Consider the following 19,661-nt stretch of genomic DNA (forward strand, 5'->3'; position numbering starts at 1 on the left):
GGTTTGCACCATCAACAGAAGAGGCTCTGCTAACGGTATACTACGCCTTCCACATCACTGGCAACACGTTCTACAAAACGCTGGTGACTACTTTGAAGGACAGTAACAGGTGCAAACATGTAACTCTTTTGTATCAGTTGTGAATAAATAGTTGCCACTATTTAAGTTCCACCCCTTGTACTATGTCAAATCCATTCCTAATTAAATTGTTCCAAAGTAAATAAAGTACAGTCCTTCCTATCCAGCGGGCAACAGCCTTGCCACAGTGGATACACCGGTTCCTGTGAGATCACTAAAGTTAAGCGCTGTCGGGCGTGGCCAGTACTTAGATGGGTGACCATCCAGACAACATGCGCTGTTGCCATTTTTCGGGGTGCACTCAGCCTCGTGATGCCAATTGAGGAGCTACTCAACCGAATAGTAGTCAAAGAAAAGCATCATAATGATCAGGAGAGTGGTGTGCTGACCACATGCCCCTCCCATCCGCATCCTTAACTGAGGATGACACGGCGGTCGGATGGTCCCAATGGGCCACTTGTGGCCTGAAGACAGAGTACTTTCCCATCCAGCAGCCCAGAATAGGTTGAGTCGTTTTCCTGCCATTTTTCCCCACATACCACCATCTTCAATAACGTCACCTCTGGTGGCAGTACTGTGAACTAGGTCAGTTGGACTCCGGACCTCATGGTGAACACATCGAATGGAGCTACTGCCTCAAATTGTTTAAATAAAGACTGCCTGCAAAATAAAGACTTACGTCCATCCTATCCAGCAGCCCATCACAGGCTGAGTCTTTTTTCCGTCAATTCCAAAGAAGATGTGGCGGCCGGACGACTTAGGTTAGTGGAGGAAGCCTAAGCGACCTATTTTCCCACCATTTTCTTAGTGCCCTTGTTTCCCCACGAAAATTTTACCTTCCCGCCATTTTCTTGGGGAGGGGAGGGGGGGGGCTAAGAGGTTAGGGTAGAGGAAGTAGCCCAGTTGACCTATTTGCCCGCCAAAATTTGTACTTCCCGCCATGATGTCATTGTGACTTTGCCATATCTATAGCCGTCATCTTGAATAACTTTGGCAACAATGTAGAGTGGGGCGATGCTGGCCTTGTCCCACTACCAGCAGCCACTTAAGTCCTATTCTCGGAATAGAGTGGAAAACGCACTGTATAAACCTGGGATAACTGAACCGGTGATTCCGCAAGGATTAGTGAAGTTAACTGGAGAATAAGTTTTGACAATGGCAGGTACAGTTACAGAATTCCTGATGACAAGATTGTTTGTTAGAAGGAGAAGAGACGGGCAGATCACACAAATTAAATGGAAGGTCTAATAGGCATTTGATACTGGAACTTCATGAATTATTTTCCGTCATGTTATTTATGTAAATGAGGTACATAAAAATGACCATTTGTGCCAAAACAGCCTCGCTTATTTGGCACGCGTTACAATCGCTGCAATATTAGAAAGACCAATTTCATTTTATCTAGCAGACAGTGGCAAAATAGATGTAATCAGATCGAGACTCCACACCAGTCTTGGATACTATTCCTAATAACAGCTTTTTAAAAATTAGATAATGACATTTTGATTTTTCATATAGCAAAATATTTGAAGAGGTAATAGATTCTGTAACAGAAAGGAAAGCATGTCGTATAACGCTGTAGTAGGATTAGTCATGTTCCCTTATAAACACAGAAAGAATCAGTAGGCTGTTGTCAGGTAGTTTCTCTCTAACTTTTTTGCGATTTCTAACTGTAATAGGTTGTAAACTTCAAGGGGACATTACGAATATTTTCTGACCAAGAATTGGATGGCATTGGCCTAAAATACTACTCACCTGAAGCACATCGTACAGCTTGTGTGTTATCTTGGTTTGCTCAAAAGGGTTTGGAGCCAATATGTACAAATTATATAGGTAATGTTGTGTTACAGAACTATAGCTATTTAAAGTTGTAAAATTTAAAGCACGTCAAATAGTTCACTATGGACAGCAGTTCCTTTTCTATCATTTATTGTTAGAGGAATATATGCTGTTTTAGGAATGACCACACATTCTTCTACAAACATCTGCATGACTAATACTCAGCGTCATATGGTTCATCCAGTTCTATGCACACTGGAAGTTTTTTTATCGTGTACAATGTGGTGCCAGATCTGTGTCGTGTTCGTGTACTTATTTGAAATTAAATAAAATTGTATGTCACTTATGTTTCCAGAAAAGTTCAAATAAAAAATATTTCTACAACTACAAATGCAATCAAAGTCTCCCGTAGTTACAGTTTTGTTAGTGGTACAATTATCTCGTTATAAATTTACTATTTTAATCTTTTGATCACTTTCTGAAATGCTGCTACACTTTTTTTCCAATATCCACTCAGTAAGCAACATTTCACCTCAATCATAGAACCAGTTCATTTGAAACAAATTGTTTTCTGTGTGTTATTGACTTACTTAGATCAGTTTACACTTTGCAAGAGAAAAGGTCTGATAATCATAGTATTGTTCTGTCTTTTAGTGCATTAATAGGATATAGGAAAAACCATTTGTACAAGGAAATAAACGGTTTTAGAAATCAGCATTAATTAGTATGTATTTCGAAGTGAAAATTCCTACTAGCATTTGAGTATAATTTTATACAACAGATATCAAATCATATGGCTCTGCTGTAAGTGAAGTATGGAATCATTTTTTATTGGAGTTCATCTCAATCCACCATTACCTCTACAGGATCAGCCACCTTGGTCAAATAGTATCCTTTACTGGAAGTTCATCTAGAGGTTGGTGGACTAGTTCAAAAAAACATGGGAGCATTTCATGACCAAGTGTTGACCTCTTGTGCTTTTTAAGAAAATCTCAACATGGTACAATCATATTCTTCTCAGGGCTACAAAAATGAAAATATTCTGGTAGGCATATGACAATGGCTAGTTTGGGCCTGTGGCCATTTTCAAATGTATTGTCAGTGATGCCTGTCATATTAAAAACCTGTTTCATGCTATGTGGGAACACAATTGTTCCCATGTAGCACATAACAGGTTTTAAATGACACATGCATCCCTGATAAAATACATCTGAATCTGGCCAGTAATGTCATATACAGGGTGACCCAGAACTCCACCCATAAACTTTGAAGTTGTTAAGGCATACCTTCCGAGTATTTTGTTGTAAGTGATTACAGAGTTATTGCTTTTTGTCTGATTTCTTGCCACAAACTTTTTATCTGTATTGCACTGAAAATAATGCTCAACAGTGGAAGTGTAGACGGTATTATGGTGTAAAGTTTTAGTGAAGAAGAGTTGACCAATATGCACCTCGTCTATGGGTTCACTGGATGCAATGTAAGAGCAGGATGACAGCACAGCTGTTCCTGTACCAACAGCAGCCACATAACAGTACTTTTGCATCTGTCTGAGGATTGTTGTATTACTCTGTGTTTTGTGTTGTACATTTTGGTTACTGCATATTACAGGCTTCTTGACTGGTATGAAGGTATTTTTACAGAAACAAGGGTGATTCCAGTAATAAACAGGATACAAAAATACTCATTTGATATCTGTGGACAACACCTGGAAATTTGTCATAGTTCTCTTTCACCATATATGTATATGCTGCAATAAAATATCTTGCATAATAGAACTGACAACCTACAGAGGTTTTTTAAATGGTTCAAATGGCTCTGAGCACTATGGGACTCAACTGCTGAGGTCATAAGTCCCCTAGAACTTAGAACTACTGAAACCTAACTAACCTAAGGACAACACACACATCCATGCCCGAGGCAGGATTCGAACCTGCGACCGTAGCGGTCGCGCGGTTCCAGACTGTAGCGCCAGAACCGCTCGGCCACCAGCGGCCGGCTAGGTTTTTTAAAATAGTTTCATCATTTAGGAATTATGTTGAGGCTGTGGACCCACACATGAAGAAATTGAAAGTAAAAAAGACACAGGAAAATAAAAGCACACTCACTTTTGACCATTTCATTTTGGGTGGAGTAAGTCACATTGTATTATGAAATGATATTTTCTCCAACTGACTGACTTTGGCATGAAATTCTAGTGGATTAGGGCTGAAGAGGTTTCCAAATGCTTCTGCAATATTAGTACATGAATTTTAAAAATGTATAATTCATACATTTAGAAACATTTTTTACTTGACACACCTTAGTGCACGAGACAAGACAAATAAAACACAAGTGCAAAGACGTTTACGATAATAAATACCTATCTAAGAGATGATGCATCGATCTTTTAGTATAAACTAAGGTTTTGACAGAATTCTTTATTCAGTATCAATTTCAGGACAAAATATATATTTTATTAGATATTTTTAAATATAATTCTTACAATAATGTAAGAGTATCATGGGAACACATTTTTATAAGACACATTGTTGTTTATTCATTAAAAAATGTGAAGATGAATGTGATGGTATTTTCATAGATTGTAATGTAAGACATATTTATACCACGACCTATATGTTTTGAGAGAGCAAAAGTTACCACCTAATATTATGACAACAAAGACAGAATGTCTTGGTCTCAGTTTTATAAATTTCACCCCCAAGATGCTCTTAAATTTCTTCTATGAATTATATAATGTTAAATATTTTTACAATATATGTTGTTCCAGAACTGATGCTGAATAAAGAATTCTGACCATTCCCTTGGTTCATACTCAAGGCTATACATGTTACCTCACAGATAGCATATATGCTATGTATTACTTTGAACATATTTACATGCATCGATCAGTGTACCTTATAAAGTCACTTATGGGTCGTTTCAGCACTGAATTCACATGTGTTACACAGTAACGTACAAGTTATGTTGTTCTTCTTCCCTAAGTTATGTTGTTCTTCTTCCCTAACATTTGCATTCCTTTTTATATAGTTAATGCACACAACCATACTGTCAAACATCTGGCACATTGTTCCGAGTTAGCTGGAGATGTGTTAAAGTGCTTCTGATTCATCTAATATGATTACAAATCAATTAATTGTGTGTTTTTAAGATTAATATATTTACATGTCATTGTATTGTGGAACCACTTGGAAAATTAACAGTAGAATAAATTGAATAATGTATCATAAACTTGTTTTCAAAAATGTTATCATTTCATAAGAGAGAGATAACCATATCTCTGCATTCTGACCAGACATTTATAAAGGAACTGTGTGCATTCCATCTACAGAGGTTGTGTTCTGATCAGATATTTAACCGGACCTGACATTTGAGATGGGTCATGTCATAGACAGTCCGATTTCATAGCTGAATGGTCAGTGTAGATGGCTGCCATGGGTTCTGGGTTTGATTCCTGGTACTGACAAGGATTTTCCTTGGTGAGAGGACTGGTAAGCAGTTCACTCTGCCTCAGGACGCCAACTGAGGAGCTAGTTGACTCAGTAGTAGCGGCACCTCGGTCTGGAAAGTCTGCAAAATGACCAGGAGAGTGGTGTGCTGACCACCTGTCACTGTATACCTTATCCCCATGATGCTGCAAGGTAGAGGATGACATGGTGGCTTTCAAGGTCTGGAATGGAGCTTGTTATATTAGACATGGCTGCATATGAGTTAGTCACTCATAGAAAATTTGTCTGGAAACTGTATACCGTTGAGCCACCACCTCTCACAGATGTAGATCTTCGGTTGCCCTCACCAAGCTGAGTGCACCCCTGTTGTAGCCCTCCCACTAAGGGGGGAGAGAGGAGAGGAGAAAATCAGTATAAGGAATCAAACTCAGGTTGTCCACATGGCAGACCCATTGAATTGAGCAGATAGTTATATGCTACCACAAACAGAAGAAATGTCACCATAAAGAACAAAATTAGTCAGTGCAGAAACTAGGGAAAATGTTCTTTCATTTGGCAGTGACAAACAACCAACTGGCCAGACAAAGTGTTGTTGTACAAGCTAAAACTTTTGCGTCAACAGCATTTGAAAACTTTGAAACTTGGCAAATTAGGAATATAAACCAATTGCATGGAGAATATAACATTGAGTGATGAGATAGTCTCTCACAATGGCACTCTCGGTACCGCAGAATAAAGCTTAATCTGTCACCAGAATAATGTGATCTGTAAGCTTATTAGTAGTACTTGGGATGTTCTCAGCTTCTCACCCTTGATCTGCGCTGCTAAACTGCAGAGTATGCATCACCCATCTGGAATAATCACACTCATATAAAACAGACTGAGATATGCAATATGGCTGATCAGTTAGTTTCTTACCCTAATCCCATATAATAATTGCTCCTATGCAATATCACATACTTTCACGCTATTTATTTTATTGGGATGCACTTTGGCTAAATTGTAGCGACATGACAGGAATTTTGCAGTTGTTAACAGTCTTCAGCTATGCTGAGACTTCACATTATTACAATAGAACTCTGCTGATGCTTACTTTTAACTGCTTATAGATGTGCTGTTCTTTGCAATGATTTTCTCTCTCACTGTGTAATTATCTGATGCTACTGTCAAATTTTATTAAATGCCCTTCAATGTTATAAAGAAAACCATTTAATGCTACAAAATGCACACACAATTTTGTGGGGAGTGGTGATCCTGGATAATGGTGGAAGAGGTTTCTAGTGTAAATGATCTTCCGAGTGATGGTAGTGCAAAACTTCAAAATAACTGAGCCCCATTTTTACTTCAACTTGATGATAATGTAGCATTTTCACACACAAATTTAACGTTCATGGTTGTAGTGGTGTCAGCTTCTGTTTTCACCAGGAGACTGTACTCTGAAACAAAACGATGATGTATCATACAGTTATATGGCTGTCAGTCATTGCTTGCTATTATACTGGTTTAACTGAAATATTACAACTAAGGGCTAAAGATTAATATATGGCACAAATAGTGAAACAAAGCAACTGTGAACCAAGCCTTTTCCATTAATAGTGTAACACACATATGTAACACTGCCAGGTGACAACCCTTTTAACAAAAGTCAACAAATATTTCAAAAATATAGTACGGGTTACCCATGGAGATAATGGTTCGTGAAGGAATATTTGAAGTTCATCACTAACCTCTGTTATTGAGGAAAAAAGTTAGAAATGATAATTTTTTACAAAACTCAACATATCCACATTATTTCTTCTTTGGTGCTATGGATACTTTCACACAGAAATTGATGCTCTCCATCTTTCATGTACAACATTTTTCATTTGCAGTAGCCGTTTCAGAGTTGCGTGCATGGGAACATAAGCATAACTCACTTTCCCACCAAGCTGCTAAAATAATTTTCTTGAAGCTGTCAAGTACTTCAAATAATGCATTGCAAACAACAAGCTGTATCAACACAACTTTATTACTATACTGGATTCACTTCATAAAACCATCATTGGAGGTAAAACCAGAACATTGGTGATTTACACATACATATCGGTAGAATGCCACTTCAGTATAAACTTGCCTCTGCCTTAGTTCAACCAACATTTGCTAATCATTACAGCAACTTGCATCAGTAGATCAGGATCACAAACTTGAAATATTTTACAAAACTCAACTTAAAATATTTCAAGTTCATGATTGTGATCCTCTGATACAAGTTGATTAGCATATGTTGTGCAAGCCAAGACAGAGTTCAAAATGGTTCAAATGGGTCTGAGCACTATGGGACTCAACATCTGTGGTCATCAGTCCCCTAGAACTTAGAACTACTTAAACCTAACTAACCTAAGGACATCACACACATCCATGCCCGAGGCAGGATTCGAACCTGCGACCGTAACGGTCACGCGGTTCCAGACTGACGCGCCTAGAACCGCATGGCCACACCGGTCGGCCAAGACAGAGTCAAGTTTATAGGGAAGTGCCATTTTATTGATATATATATATATATATATGTGTAAATCACCAATGTCTAGCTTTCCCTCCAATGACGATGGTTTTACAAACCAAAACCAGGACGAGAATAGGGTCATGTTGATACAGCTGGTGGTTGGCAATACATTATTTCAAATTGGTAAAAATTGTCAATCTTTGATGACCAAATGCAAAATTTTATGCTCTTTTCAATATTCACATTTTCATTTGACAGTGCAATCGTGTACTTCTCTGATGTTGCAATTGTGTACTACTCCATCTTTTTGTTGACAACTCTTGCTTTATCTCGCACTTCTGAACTCCAGAACCCTTTCAGACTGTTATGGCTCTTCCAACATCTTAATAATGATGTCCCAAAAAAAGTGTACTATAACAGCTAGTAAAATAGTGGCTGAACAGGAAAGAGAAGTGAGATACTATGCATTGTTGTCCAACAAACAATTACCAAATAGTTGGTTTATCATGTAGGGAGAAGTGAGATACTATGCATTGTTGTCCAACAAACAATTACCAAATAGTTGGTTTATCATGTAGGACGTTGTGCAGTTGAGTGACAAAAACTGCAAGTGTACAGGCTATTAAATTTAACTTTTAAATTTTATGTTTTAAGTTTCAAATATGCAGTATGAGAGGAGGATTAGTTGAAACCTTGAAAAAAATGAGGATCTATAGTTTTCAAAAAATTTGCTAAATCCATGCACATTTTACAATGGCAAATATTCAGTTTTGTCGTATTTTCTTTCAGTCATTGTATGACACTCTTATTAAAGTACCAGTATCTGTAAAAAAACACATTTTGAAAAAATGGCATTTGCCGAGTTTGCTACAACAGTCATCGATTATGGGGGTGTGGGGTGGGGGAGTACGGATACTGTGGAATCTTGGGTGTTTAACATTCTCCAACTTTGCAAAAATACAGGCTAGTTTGTTCTGGAGGCAGGCAGTTAATAGTTGGAATCGGAAACTTGAGTACATAAAATGAAAAATAACTATAATGCGTGTTCCAACACAGGGGCACACAGTTACCTGGCGATATTGGAGTTTCCATTCGGGTACAAAAATAGTGTCTTCTTGTGGAATAATGCTGCATTTCCTTCTTGTTTCAGAGCAATTTTGACAGGTGATGATAATGTATAGTACCCAGACAGGTCAAATAACTCTGTAAGCTACAATAGAGAACATTTTGTCAGTTATCAATGTAAATTTATTAATTGATAAAAATAACTTGAAAAAGATATTGTACTTGGCATACCTCATTAACAAATTCATCTAATTTCAGAACAGAATTGTTAGGATTTTCTAAAAGAACAGTTCCCCTTTCACATCTGCCATTCAAAATGTATTCCACATTTGCATATCTAAAAACAAGAATAACCAGTTAAACTCAATAGTAATATAAAATTCTTATTTGTACATATGCCTTACAATTCATTACATAGGGGAGAGATTTTTATCAAGTGTGAATATACATGTAATTTTGTGTGTGTGTGTGTGTGTGTGTGTGTGTGTGTGTGTGTGTGTGTCGTTTAAACAAAGCTTGAGTTCAGAAAAACCACTTACAGCTGATGTTGGCAAACAGTATTTATGATATAATTTAACTTGAAGACCAGCCCTTTTAACTTAGAAAAACATTTATTTTCATAATACAAGCCAGCAAAGTACACACAAAGAATGGATGAATGAGCCACATGTTAAGATCTCTCAACTTGAGAGAGAAATTCAAACCCAACTCAAAACTCTAAGAATACTGGCTCACCTCAAATGATGTGTAAATCATTATGGCAACATACTAGATCTCTTAGAAACAAAAGTCCCGAGCAAATAGTGTGTCTAATGATGGATACATGAATTAGTAACCACTAGGTCATTGTAGTAAAACAGAACACCATTATATTCAATCCCATCAAAAATAAAACTCATATGGTGAAAGGTGGAAACACATAATGCACCCAGGAACATGATCTTTCTTAGTGATCCAGATGTCATGGTGTGGGGAAGCATACTGTTGCATGGGCGCACTGACCTTCCGATATTTTAACAAGGTACACTCACCGGATAACATTGTGACACAGTACTCCTTTCCAATGTGCATCTTTTCATGGGTGCATTCGGCTCTGACTTCATTTTGATGGATGACTGCTTCAAACTGCACAGATGGAGCAACTCTTGCAATGAGAGGATATTTGGCGAATGGAATTCCCTGCCTGTTCCCCCAACTTAAATCCCATCAAGCACAATGGGAAGCATCGGAGAAATGCACTGCAGCACATCCACATGCACCAATAACCATCCAACAGTTGTCATCCCCATTGGTGGAGGAATGGTACTCCCTACCACAAAGAACTCTTAACCAACTTTGTGGCCAGCATGGAAGCATGTTACAGAGCATGCATTGCTGTCCATGATCACACACACCCAATTAAGAACCATATCTCCTGTCTTTTATAAATTGCAGTGACTTCCATGTAATTATTGTCTAGGAATAAAAGTATCATTTCTATATGTCTCATTGCGTAATTTCTACTGTTACCTTTTGTACTATACTGTAGAATTTCTTTGTACATATAGTTTCATCAAGTTACGTTACTCTGCTGTGACAAATCATACAACAGTTACTTTCGTCCTTAAGCTTTGCACACCAGTGTATAAGGTGTGATCAAAAACTATCTGTTCACACGCTGTATAGTCCACAATCAGTACGCCAACTTAGCAAAATCACTACGAGCATTAAGGCAATCATCCCACCGACTCACCAGATTGAAGATACCTGTTTGGTAAAACACAGTTTCCTATTGTGTGAAGAAGTCTGTTATTGCCTGCTGCACATTCTTGTCAGACAAGAATTGTCAACCCTCTGAGAGCTTTTTTGAGGGACTGAAGGTATGATAATTGCAAGGGCAGCAATCCCGATTATAGGGTGGGTGCTCGAGTGTCACCCACTTGAGTTGGCTTATCTTCTGCATCATCACTTTTGCGGTATGAGGACATGCATTATCATGAAGCAGCAGCATTCCTTGGTGCACCATTCAACAAGGGTGGGTTTTAACAGACATGCTGCCCCATACACATTCTCCAATGGATGTCAACCAGTGTTTGTCCTTTGGCAAACAAAAAAAGAATAACAGCATGCTGGTCCTGTTAGGACGCATTTGGTTATAACGTCCCCATAGTTCACATTTCCACGTTTATTGCATGCACGTTGGAAGGTCTTAAATGCCACACTTATCTCTTGGCTACATGTCAGTGCTTAAATACCCACACTGGAGTCACACTACATTTCATATACACTGCAGCAATGCCATCAAACGGAAAATGTTTGATTGTCCTTCACAGATACACTTGGTACACTGAAGCAACTTAAGGAATTTAATAAAGGCAACTCTTCCTGTGCAGATTATATACCAGTTAGGTTCCTTTCAGAGTATGCTGATGAAGCATCTTAAGAAAGGAAAGCTGCACAAACCACACCAACACACAAGAAAGGAAATAGACAAAATCCACTGAATTTATACCCATCTCATTGACATCAGTTTGTAGTAGGATTCTGGCACATATAATGCATTCCAACATTACGAAATGATCCGAGGAAATTGTTCTGTTGGCACAAAACCAGTAAGAATTTAAAAAACATTGTTTTTGTTAAACAACTGGCTCTTTATTCAAACAAACTAACGTGTTCTATCAATGGGGGATCTCAATTTGATTCCATATTTCTAGATTTCCAGAAAACTGTTGACACTGTTCCTCACAAGTAACCTCCAATCAAATTGTGTGTCTATGAAGTATCGTCTCAGTTGTGCGACAAGATTCACGATATTCTGTCAGAAAGGTCACAGTTTATAATAATTGGGGGAAGTCATCAAGTGAAACCGAGATGATATCTGGGATTCTGGCCCACTGCTGTTCTTAGTCTATAGGGTGGCTCAAATATCCGTTAACATTTGAAAATTTAATACTTCATGAAATAATGTAGGTAGACGGGTAAAAACTGATTCCACAAGTATAATAACTGAGTTTTAGGGAAGACAATGTTCTCAACATGTCAGCTGTCATTCATGAAGGGTCAGTGCTGTGAACAGCACTGTACAGTGTATCAGGATGTACGGTGAAAATTTCTGTCACATGCGGTCTTTTAGCACCTTTGATGAGGTAGGCCAATCGTGGAAGACTTGCAACTTGAGGTAACCTAACAACCAATAATCTTACAGATTGAGGTCTGGGGATCTGGGAGGCCAAGCATGATGGAAGTGGTGACTGAGCATGCCATCCTCACCAAATGATGTATGCAAGAGCTCTTGCAGCAGTAGTGGATTCTCCATGCTGATAGTAACACATCACTAATAATGCCTTTTCTGATAATATCAACATGCTGTGATTGCTGGCACACCTGACTCCCTCTATCACTACAGCTCATTTTATAGACGATTTTCATGTGGGAATTGCAAAATGATTTAGACAAAATAGCTGCATGGTGTGAACAATAAAAAGCAAGAGGTCCTCCACATTACACTAAAAAGAAAATTTGTCACCCACAGACTTAAAGGTCGTTGATTCAACTACGTACCTATTGATTACTACGTCATATAATGTAGATCGGAGCCATCACACAGAAAATATTGTGGGGAAGGCAAACAAAGGCTGTATTTTACTGACACAACACTTAAAGTGATCCAACAAATCTGCTAAAGAGACTGCCTACACTACACTTGCCAATCCTTTTTTGGAATATTGGTGAGTGGACTGACAGAGGAAGTCCAAAAAGTTTGAAGAACAACAACTTGTTTTGTATTATCATGTAACAGGGGAAAAACTGCCATGGTTATAATCAGTAAATTCAGGAGGTGGCAATCAATAAAACAAAAGTTCTATAAATTTTTTTCTTTTCTTTTCTTTTTTTGGCTGTGAAACCTTTCCACAAAATTATAATCACCAACTTTCTCTACAAATCTGAAGATAGTTGACTGAGAGATACAGGGAAAGAAATGACCATCATGATAAAATAAAATTTTTAAAATTCATTTTTCTCATGTGCTATTCGAGAGTGGAACAAGGTTTTGGCTACATTTAAATCTGTTATTAAAGGCTTGCTCCACTGTTTTAGTTTTCTGACATGGATTTCAAACCCTGTCGGCCTCTTTCATCCCTAACAATCCTGTTTAGAATATACCCATCTAGAGGATGCTGTACAAGCTTATCCATTGATACTGCACATTTTCCGTGTTAAATTTCGTGTTCACTGGGCACATTGCAGAAACTGAACTGCTGTATTCTCTGTAATGTTTACAACAGGAATGCACGCACTAGGCCATGCCACCAAAGCTGAGCGGCTAAAAATGTGGCCAGCATTGATGAGGTGGCTACACACACAGCTGGAAGGGTGACAACATACAAAAATTTTACAGAGTGAATTCATAACACCAAATTTAATATTCGCATTTTGGAAGTGAGGGGAGGGGCGGGGGGTTTCAAGGATTTAGCAGTGTTCATTGTTCGTTGAGTGTACCAGTGTATGGGTGAAACTTTTGTTTTAGACACGTAATAGTGTGAAGTATTTGTGGTGGAGTAGTGGTGTTAGTAGCAGCCATTACATGCTAGAGAGTAAAATTTGGAAGTTAATAAAACTAGTAGCATAACTACTGTCATTATCGCTACTTACAACACCACCATCTTGTTCAATTTTAGTAAGATGCTTTGACCTGCATTCTGAAGCACTGCCTGGTGAACTTTTAGACCTAACCATACTTCATGCAGCATAACAATTTCTTCATTTTTACTATTTCTGACAACAGGCATTCCATAAAATTTTACTTATTAAACTTCATTTTTGGTTTTTTAGTGTAAAATGGTTGAAATACACAATCACAACAACAAGTTTACAACATGAATACACATGAAAAGCAGAAGTGAACTCATGTAATCTACTTGTATTGACAAAGATTGACTGTAATAAATGTCTGATCATAGCACAGTTGATACATTCTTCAAGGATATTATACAAATGAGTTACTATGGAAACAGAAGCACCAAAACTAAATAACGAGACACTAGGCAAGGTTTTGTATTTGTGTGTGTGTGTGGGGGGGGGGGGGGGCAATGCCATCAGTTAAAACTCGCAGTCACATCTGATGTTTCTGCAGGGTAAAACAAGCAGTGCCCGCTACTTCCCACAGGTCGTTATCACCATACTACTACCATACTGGCTGGGAAGTGATGTGCTTTTTTTTTAGCAGGACAGTGCAAATCCACATATTGCCGCTCACACACACACACACACACACACACACACACACACACAATGAAGCCTGGAGTGGGACTGCTACTGTGCACATGTATATCCATCACTTGTATACAGATAGAACCTACTCCCCTCACTGAAGACAACAAAGCAACAGCAGAAGTGAACTCATGTAATCTACTTGTATTGACAAAAATTGACTGTAATAAATGTCTGATCATAGCACAGTTGATACATTCTTCAAGGATATTATACAAATGAGTATCTGTACTTGTCAGTGGTAGCCTGGCTAGATGCACATGTGATCTTCGTACTGCTGCAGATAGACTGTCCCCAATGGCCTTTAGCGACAGCAGGTGCAACATGAGCCCAGATGTCTTCCCTGGATGACGTTCAGTGAGCCAGTGCCACTCGCACAACGCATAAATTTTGACATGCATCCGTACTACGCGGATGTCCAGTACCTTGTCTATGGGTGTGGCAATGTTCCACAGGCCAATGCTGCCAGAACTTGGTTGTACCCAAGAATTAATGTTGCAAACAATGTTTGCCTCTAAATTCAGCACAGTTACTGCCTGCAGAATCAAAACAGAGGGCAGACAGACAGGTCTCCTGAGTGTCATCTTATCACTGACAACTTCAACAAATGAATCACAAACACTACACAACTGCTCAATATGTACGATGACAAAAGTCATGGGATAGCGATATGCACATACACAGATGGTGCTAGTATCGTGTACACAATGTATAAAAGGGCAGTGCATTGGTGGACCTGTCATTTGTATTCAAGTGAGTCCCGTAAAAAGGTTTCTCGTGTGATTATGGCCACATGAATGCAGATTGGTGGTTGGAGCTAGACACATCAGACATTCCATTTTGGAAATCGTTAGGAGATTCTATATTCCAAAATCCACAGTGTCAAGAGTGTGCTGAGAATACCAAATTTCAGGCATTACCTCTCACCACGGACAATGCAGTGGTCAACAGTCTTCACTTAATGACTGAGAGCAGCGGGCATTGCATAGAGTTGTTAGTGCTAATAGGCAAGCAACACTGCATGAGATAACCACAGAAATCAATGTGGGATGTATCACAAACATATCTAATGGACAGTGGTGAAATTAGGCATTAATGGGCTATGGCAGCAGACGACCAGTGCGAGGGTCTCTGTTAATAGTACATTGTGTGCAGCATCTCTCCTGGACTCGTGACCGTATTGGTTGGACACTAGATGACTGGAAAATCGTGGCTTGGTCTGTTGTGTCTCAGTTTAGTTGGAAAGAGCTGCTGGTAGGGTTTGAGTGTGGTGCAGACCCCATGAAGCCCTGGACCCAAGTTGTCAACAAGGTACTGTGCAAGCTACTGGTGGCTTCATAATGGTGTAGGCTGTGTTTAAATAGAATGGACTGGGTCATCTGGTCCAACTGAACCAATCATTGGCTGAAAACGATTATGTTTTGCTACTTGGAGACCATCTGCAGCCATTCATGGACTTCATGTTCCCAAACAATAATGTCATTTCACCGGACGACAATTGCTTGTGACTGGTTTGAAGAACATACTGGACAGTTCGGCCGAATGATTTGGCCACCCAGATTTCCTTACATAAGCCCCATTGAACATTTATGGAACATTATACAGAGGCCAGTTTATGAACAACATCCCGCACCAGCAACATTTTCACAATTATGGATGGCTTTCGAGGCAGCAGTGACATTAAAAAAAATTAAACTTCTAATATGGTATTGCCTGTTAAAACAAAATATAATGTTATGTTTAAATGTGTGAACCCTAAAGTAAGTGATAGTGTCTCCTTTGGTACAGCAGCTTTTCTGAATTGTATATTCTGTATGGTTTGATCATGCAAGCATAAGTCAAACAATGACACAAGCTCCACATGTGTTATTCAATACTACTGTTCTGAAAAAATACAGTCTTCCATCAAATCACAAATACAGTATGAAACATTCCACAATCGTATTTTTTGATACGGATGTTGTGCATGAAAAATCTCTTTTATCTTTTCTTCTTCTTTTCCTGTTTATCTAGGAGTGCGCGCAAAAATAATCTGACCCCTCTCACTTAGTACTGTACCAGAAGATGAATTGTCACATTAAGCTTAAAACTGGACACTGAGAGAACACAATGCAAATACTTTCTTTCTGCACTGTTGATACTGGTTAGTAAATACACCCCCCTCAAATAATATACCTATGCAGCACATGTGAAATACCCCAGTGAACACTTTATATCGAGAGCTTGGATAAGCAGAATTCTTTTCCTAACATCCACCACTGAAGTCAAAACAGACTTTATGGTGACTAATTCCCTACTGTACACAATCAGACTTGAGTCTGGGTCTGTTTGTGATCAGAAGATTATGATTATCCCAAGATGTCACTTCTCTAATTATCTGCTCCAGGCAAATTTCAAGTACAATATTTAATACAATATTACGTAATAAATATGTCCAAAATGCCCATCCATATCTCTCTCTCTCTCTCTCTCTCTCTGTCTGTCTGTCTGTCTGTGTGTGTGTGTGTGTGTGTGTGTGTGTGTGTCCCCTTTCACAACCCATAGCTGTCAAGATGAAATCCCCCCCCCCCCTCCCCATTACAATTGGGAAATTTAGATTTACATCCCAAAAGTCTTCACTAAAGCATTTCCCCGCTACAACTTGCCTTTTAAATGAAACTACAATTTTTTATCCATCAGTAACATTTACTTCCACCCAAAATATTTCACAATCAGAAACAGCAATCATCTCATTTGATGTAAACAGGTTTTCTAGATTCTAATGAGATATATATATATATTTATTCCATATGGAATTTATGGTTTCACAATTATTCCTTTCTAGGTTCAAGCAACTATCTGTTCATAATACTAAGAGTGCATCATTGCCACTCATAAGTAAGGCAAATTCTGGGGCAATTATCTGATATCATATTAACTACTACTCTCTCTGTCTTGTATACTGCACATACCTGGTCATCAAGCCTATGGAGTAGTTTTCTCTAATCTACAAATCTGCATGGGCATGTTGTGTTCTCTGTTACCTGGGTAGCTTGCTTGACCTGTTCAGAGGAATCTTACAATTATTATAACCTTACACTACAGGTTAAGAAAACTGCATCTGAGGTCACTACAGAACCACATTGCTTCTGGTTAAAGTCCTCCACCAGCCTCCAAATCAGAGGACAGTGTGTGGTTCTGGGGACAATCCTGCAAAAGAGGCTAATGATGTACACCACTCGAGCCAGGCACTAACACGAACCAAGTGTGGCGTCTACACTCAAGTGCTGACTTCACTGTAGTAAAGCGAATCCAACTAGTGTGCTCAGCAGCTCTTGGCAGAGTCTCCACCAAATTTTTGCATAAAACTAGAAAAGATAAGAAGTGCACAGTGGACTTTCTTCTCTATATGACAGCTATTTAACTGGAAGAGCTCCATTATCTACATATGTTGGAGCTGCCAATAACTTGCACAATCATCCTCTGTGCTTTAGGAAAATTTACACCAGTCCCAGACAAGGTATTTCATGCTGTCTAAGACATACTTTCAGGAACAGCTCATACCAGTTAAAACAGATGGCTACAACCATGTGGCAACTACCCACATTCTCCTTCCACACAGAAATCTCAGATCCCACTATTCATCTCTCAGATGAGGATGGAACTGGTAGGTCAAGGCACAGAGGCACCCAGAAGCTTAGCAACACAGCCTTCGCAAGTCAACCACATGGACAAGTTTATAGTTTGGCGTCTTGAAGCCAACAGTGTGGCAAATTATTGATAAGAGACTTAAAAGTAAGCCCTACAAAGCTGATCTGCATTAGAAGCTTACTGGAATGGACAAAGATGCGAGTCTTAATTCCTACTTTGAAATAGAATGAAGGGATGAAATGGAGTTTTGCAAAGATATTGGCCACGTTATTTAAGGTGGACACACTGAACAACATTTGTAACATAGGTTACAAAACTTTTGTGAGCACTTTTATTTCAGTTCTATAAAACTTTGATATATTACATACTTCTTTTCTTACTAATTATCACAGACACATGAATAACCCCGAATAATCATATGATTGACAGAACATGGACGGGGATGGAAATCAGCCATGTTGCTTTCAAGGAAACCATCTTGGCATAGGCTGCAATTGATTTAGAGAAACCCTAGACTGAGAATTGGAACTGATCTGAAGAACTAGCGACAAGATATGAAAATGAGCTTATTTGCCTAACTCTCAGCTTTTCAGTGTTGAAATTGCACAACTGTGACACTACAGGCACAACAAAGCAACACATCTAAAATACGAACAACACAGAAAGAAAATCACATGAGGTTTCATGTCCATTTCATGAAGATTAATTCTAACAAAACATTAAAAAAACCTAACTGCAGCTACATAGTGTGCACCGAACACAAGGCACTGTGCCTAGGCAAAAATTATGAAGCTGATGCATGGCAACATCAGCAGCAGTGCTAACATTCAGAGGCATTTGGAGTTAATTATGGAATTTCTGTACCCTATTTTCATGGCATTCTCAATCAAATTATCAGCAATCTGCTATTGATCATCATTACAAAATCATTTTAACTTTAGGAAGCCCTTTGTGAATAACTATTATACAGTGTCAGTGCAGAAAGTGCCCTCCAGTGACTTAGCTTTTAATTACAACTGTTTCTTCAACAACAGTGGATTTGTCTCTTATGGAAACTATTTTCATTGGGAACTGTATAGTTGTAAATTTAGTTAAGCTTGAGCAATTATGCAAGAAATACATAGCTGCAAGTTCTATTGTCAGTTGCCCAAATAAACACTGAATGTCTATCTCAGTGAAGTCATCTTTCCAATACCGGGTGATTCTAAAGTCACTATACATTTCAGTGATATAGTAACGGAATCTTTGTTTATTGCAGGTACTATGGCAGAATGCTAATCAAAGAAGAACAAATCGCTGTTGTTTCTTCTCGTCTCCGTGGAATGAAGTATGAACAGGTGCAGACAGACTTTGCCCGTCGATTCTGGAAAACAGGCCCCATCAGGCTTAATATCAAGACCCTGTCAATAAATTCCAGTGTACTGGTAGTGTTGCAGATGACGAACATCCAGGGAGGCCGGCCATAATACCAGACACTGTGCAAAGTGTGCAGGATGCGATCACATGTAGCCCTTCCGCATCTACCAGGAGACTTAGTAGGGAGCTTGGTATTCCTCAAACCACTGTATGGAGAGTTCTTCGTTACAAGCTGCACAAACATGCGTACCATATCCAGGTCGTACATAAGCTTGAAGCGGAGGACTACGCAGCCAGAGAAGCCATGTGTCATGACCTGCTACAAGCTGTGGAAAATGATAATTTGATGCAAAATGTCTTGTTCAGTAATGAAGCTACATTTCATACCTGTGGACGTGGGAACAGACACAACTGCAGGATCTGTGCAGACGAACAACCGGGCGTGCTGCAGGAGAGGCAACAGGGCACAGTAAAAGTGAATGTGTGGTTAGGGATAATAAGGTCAACAGTGTACAGGCCCTTCTTCATCACAGAACAAACCATTACTGGACCCACATACCTAGATATGTTGG

General features: G+C 38.9%; 1 protein-coding gene across 2 annotated transcripts in view; it reads right to left on the reverse strand.

Annotated features, from left to right (window-relative positions):
• Positions 1-6,260: 6,260 nt before the first annotated feature.
• LOC126249019 (isoleucine--tRNA ligase, cytoplasmic) overlaps positions 6,261-19,661 on the reverse strand; it is a 181,021-nt gene continuing 167,620 nt past the window's right edge. For both annotated transcript variants that reach the window (XM_049950620.1, XM_049950619.1), the window contains 3 exons: positions 9,082-9,187; positions 8,856-8,995; positions 6,261-6,739 (listed from right to left, as the gene is read on the reverse strand). In XM_049950620.1, the coding sequence (XP_049806577.1) occupies positions 6,709-6,739; positions 8,856-8,995; positions 9,082-9,187 (277 nt within the window). In that variant the 3' untranslated portion in view covers positions 6,261-6,708. The remainder of the gene's footprint in view (positions 6,740-8,855; positions 8,996-9,081; positions 9,188-19,661) is intronic.

Source organism: Schistocerca nitens, chromosome 3 (assembly GCF_023898315.1).
Source record: "Schistocerca nitens isolate TAMUIC-IGC-003100 chromosome 3, iqSchNite1.1, whole genome shotgun sequence".
Lineage (NCBI taxonomy): Eukaryota > Metazoa > Arthropoda > Insecta > Orthoptera > Acrididae > Schistocerca > Schistocerca nitens.